This window comes from Penaeus monodon, chromosome 12 (genome assembly GCF_015228065.2).
Source record: "Penaeus monodon isolate SGIC_2016 chromosome 12, NSTDA_Pmon_1, whole genome shotgun sequence".
Classification (NCBI taxonomy): domain Eukaryota; kingdom Metazoa; phylum Arthropoda; class Malacostraca; order Decapoda; family Penaeidae; genus Penaeus; species Penaeus monodon.
The window spans coordinates 7,953,788-7,956,287 of NC_051397.1; the positions used below are offsets into that span (position 1 = coordinate 7,953,788).

A 2,500-nucleotide genomic window follows, 5' to 3' on the forward strand; every position below is an offset into this window, starting at 1 on the left:
AAATAAAAAATCCGGTTCGAAAGACTTTTTCTTCTTAACTTAAGGGGAGTTGCTGGAGCACTTCTCTCGTAGTCATATGTCGTTTTACATTGCGAAGGTCCGTTTGAAAAAAAACATTTCACGAGGTCATTTTCGGTCTGGTAACGTCTTGGTCTCAAGTTTATGGACCAAATTCTGTCTGTTGTTTGCACGTCATTCGTCTTGAGTGAATAATCTGTCTAATTCGTCTTGAGTGAATTGTCTGTTCGGTTTCTTTCGGTCAACTGTCGGGTCTAGTCACGTAGTAGTCATCAGTCTGTTGTGACTCATAACAGGAATTATGAAATGTCTTCGGTCGTCTTGTGTATTCATTCAGCTCACGTCAAGTCACGTGTCTTTACTATGTCGCCATATGATCAAAAACAGAGAGAGAAAAATCGTCTTGCGTTCAGTATTTTGATCATCACTTCAGGTCTCGAAATTGTCCTCGTCACTCGTCGCGTCAATCCGTGTCAAGTTCATCTCTGAAACTGTCCCTCGTCTACTACTTTCTACGTCGCTTTGGTCTTCGCCACAGAACTCGTTAAGTGCATGTCAGAAGACTCGCGAAGACATGCGCTGATCCGACCCACGGTCACGTTAAGGATCTTCTCCTGTCGTTCCTTCAGCTTCCTGAGGAGTAGACTTTCTTCCTGCTCTTCCTACTAATCTTCCTCTGTGTCCACCTGTGTGTACTTGTCCAGAGCGTCGGTGAACATCTTGGTTAAGTAATGGATCGGCGAGGGACCATCGGCGGACCTTGCAGTGTCCGCGCGCTTGTAGGACGAGCCGGTGTTGTATCCTCCTGAAGCGTATCCTCCAGAGGTGTCGTAGGACTGGTAGGTGGAGGGTGCAGGGGCGGCCGGGACGTAGGTGGGCGTGGCTGCGTAGTAGGTGACGGAATCCTCATAGTCACCATAAGGTTCGAACTTCTTAATGTGCTCTGGAAGGTTTAACGGGTCGTTAGGCATTTTTTTTTTATGATTTGATTAATGAGTTTATCTTTGAATTTTTTCTTCTACTTTTCAACAGTTATTTTTTTTTTACTTACTGATCTGTTTATCAATATATATAATTTTCCCTAAGCCGCGCCATGCTACAGTTAGCGTCACTTACTGAGGATGAGAGCCAGCAAGATGACGCCCGCAATGTTGAGGCCGAGGATGGGCGCGAGGAAGAATCCGGGCGCCAATCCGCCCAAGATCCCGCCCAGCCCGCCCAGTCCGCCCAATCCACCTATGCCGCCCAATCCGCCCAATCCACCCAATCCACCCAGTCCACCGAGCCCGCCCAGCCCGCCATCGCCGCCGCCGCCGAGGTGGTCGAGGCCGACCGGCAGCGGCTTCGAGATCGTGATAGTGTCGACGGGGTCCTTGTTGCTCCCGCCGTTGCACGACCAGCACCCGGAGCCCGATCGCGCCTCGCCGTCCTCCGTGTCCTTCGGGGCGTCCACCTTCAAAGGTCAGGGGTCGGAGGTTAAGGGTCAGAGGTCAAGGGTCGGCGGTCAAGGGCAACGGAGCAGAAACGAACGGATAGATAAGCAAGTGACACACACTGATTAAGCAAGCCAAAAGCAAGTCATGAGCAAAATGATAAATATATGATAAGCAAGGATTGAGCAAGTGAAAAGAAGGAGACGAAACAAGCGAATAGAGGATAAGGGATTAAGGGTCAAGCAAGTAATAAGCAAGAACTAATCAAGTAATCAAGTAAATGAACAGGAAGAACATTAACTGATAATCTCGTGATTGAGATGTTGCAAGTGATAAGCAAGTAGTAAACAGCTGATAAAATAAATAATAAGCTATTTATAATACCTCTCATTCTTTTAATCAAAGAAAAAAAAATCAACTGCCATGGTCTTGCTTTGACTGAATCACATTAAAGCAATCTTTTAAAGCTTAGGTGCTCAATAAATGATAACTTTGATACCATGCAAATCTTCGACCTGTCCTAATTGCTTAACAAAATAGATGAATAACAAATGAAGAAGAAAAAACAATTGCCATAGAAGCTGAATACCTTAAGCAAGAAGGAAAGCGTTTTCGATCTAAAAGCATAAGGAATCGAAGAGTTTATTGAAGTCAAGAGAGTGAAAGAAAACATGTATTTATGATTTTCTCAGTCTGAGTCTTGTCAAGTCGTGCTGTGCTGTACAACGGGTGTTTTGATTATGTATCGTATATATAATATATGATAATTATTTATAACTGTTAGATATTGCATTGCAGCTTTATACTTTTTCTTTCATTTTATGTCTTTCTCTCTTTCTCTCTCTCTCTCTCTCTCTCTCTCTCTCTCTCTCTCTCTCTCTCTCTCTCTCTCTCTCTCTCTCTTCTCACACACACACACACACACACACACACACACAAACACACACACACACACAAACACGCAAACACACACACACAAACAAACAAACACGCAAACACACACGCACACACACACACACACAAACACGCAAACACAATTAAACAAACAA

General features: G+C 44.7%; 1 protein-coding gene across 2 annotated transcripts in view; it reads right to left on the minus strand.

Moving 5' to 3' along the window:
• LOC119579245 (glycine-rich RNA-binding protein 3, mitochondrial-like) overlaps positions 1-2,500 on the minus strand; it is a 15,349-nt gene that overhangs the window by 338 nt on the left and 12,511 nt on the right. For both annotated transcript variants that reach the window (XM_037926986.1, XM_037926985.1), the window contains exons 3-4: positions 1,135-1,471; positions 1-961 (exon numbers count right to left, since the gene is read on the minus strand). The exon at positions 1-961 is cut by the window's left edge and continues 338 nt beyond it. In XM_037926986.1, coding sequence (XP_037782914.1) covers positions 684-961; positions 1,135-1,471 — 615 coding nt within the window. In that variant the 3' untranslated portion in view covers positions 1-683. The remainder of the gene's footprint in view (positions 962-1,134; positions 1,472-2,500) is intronic.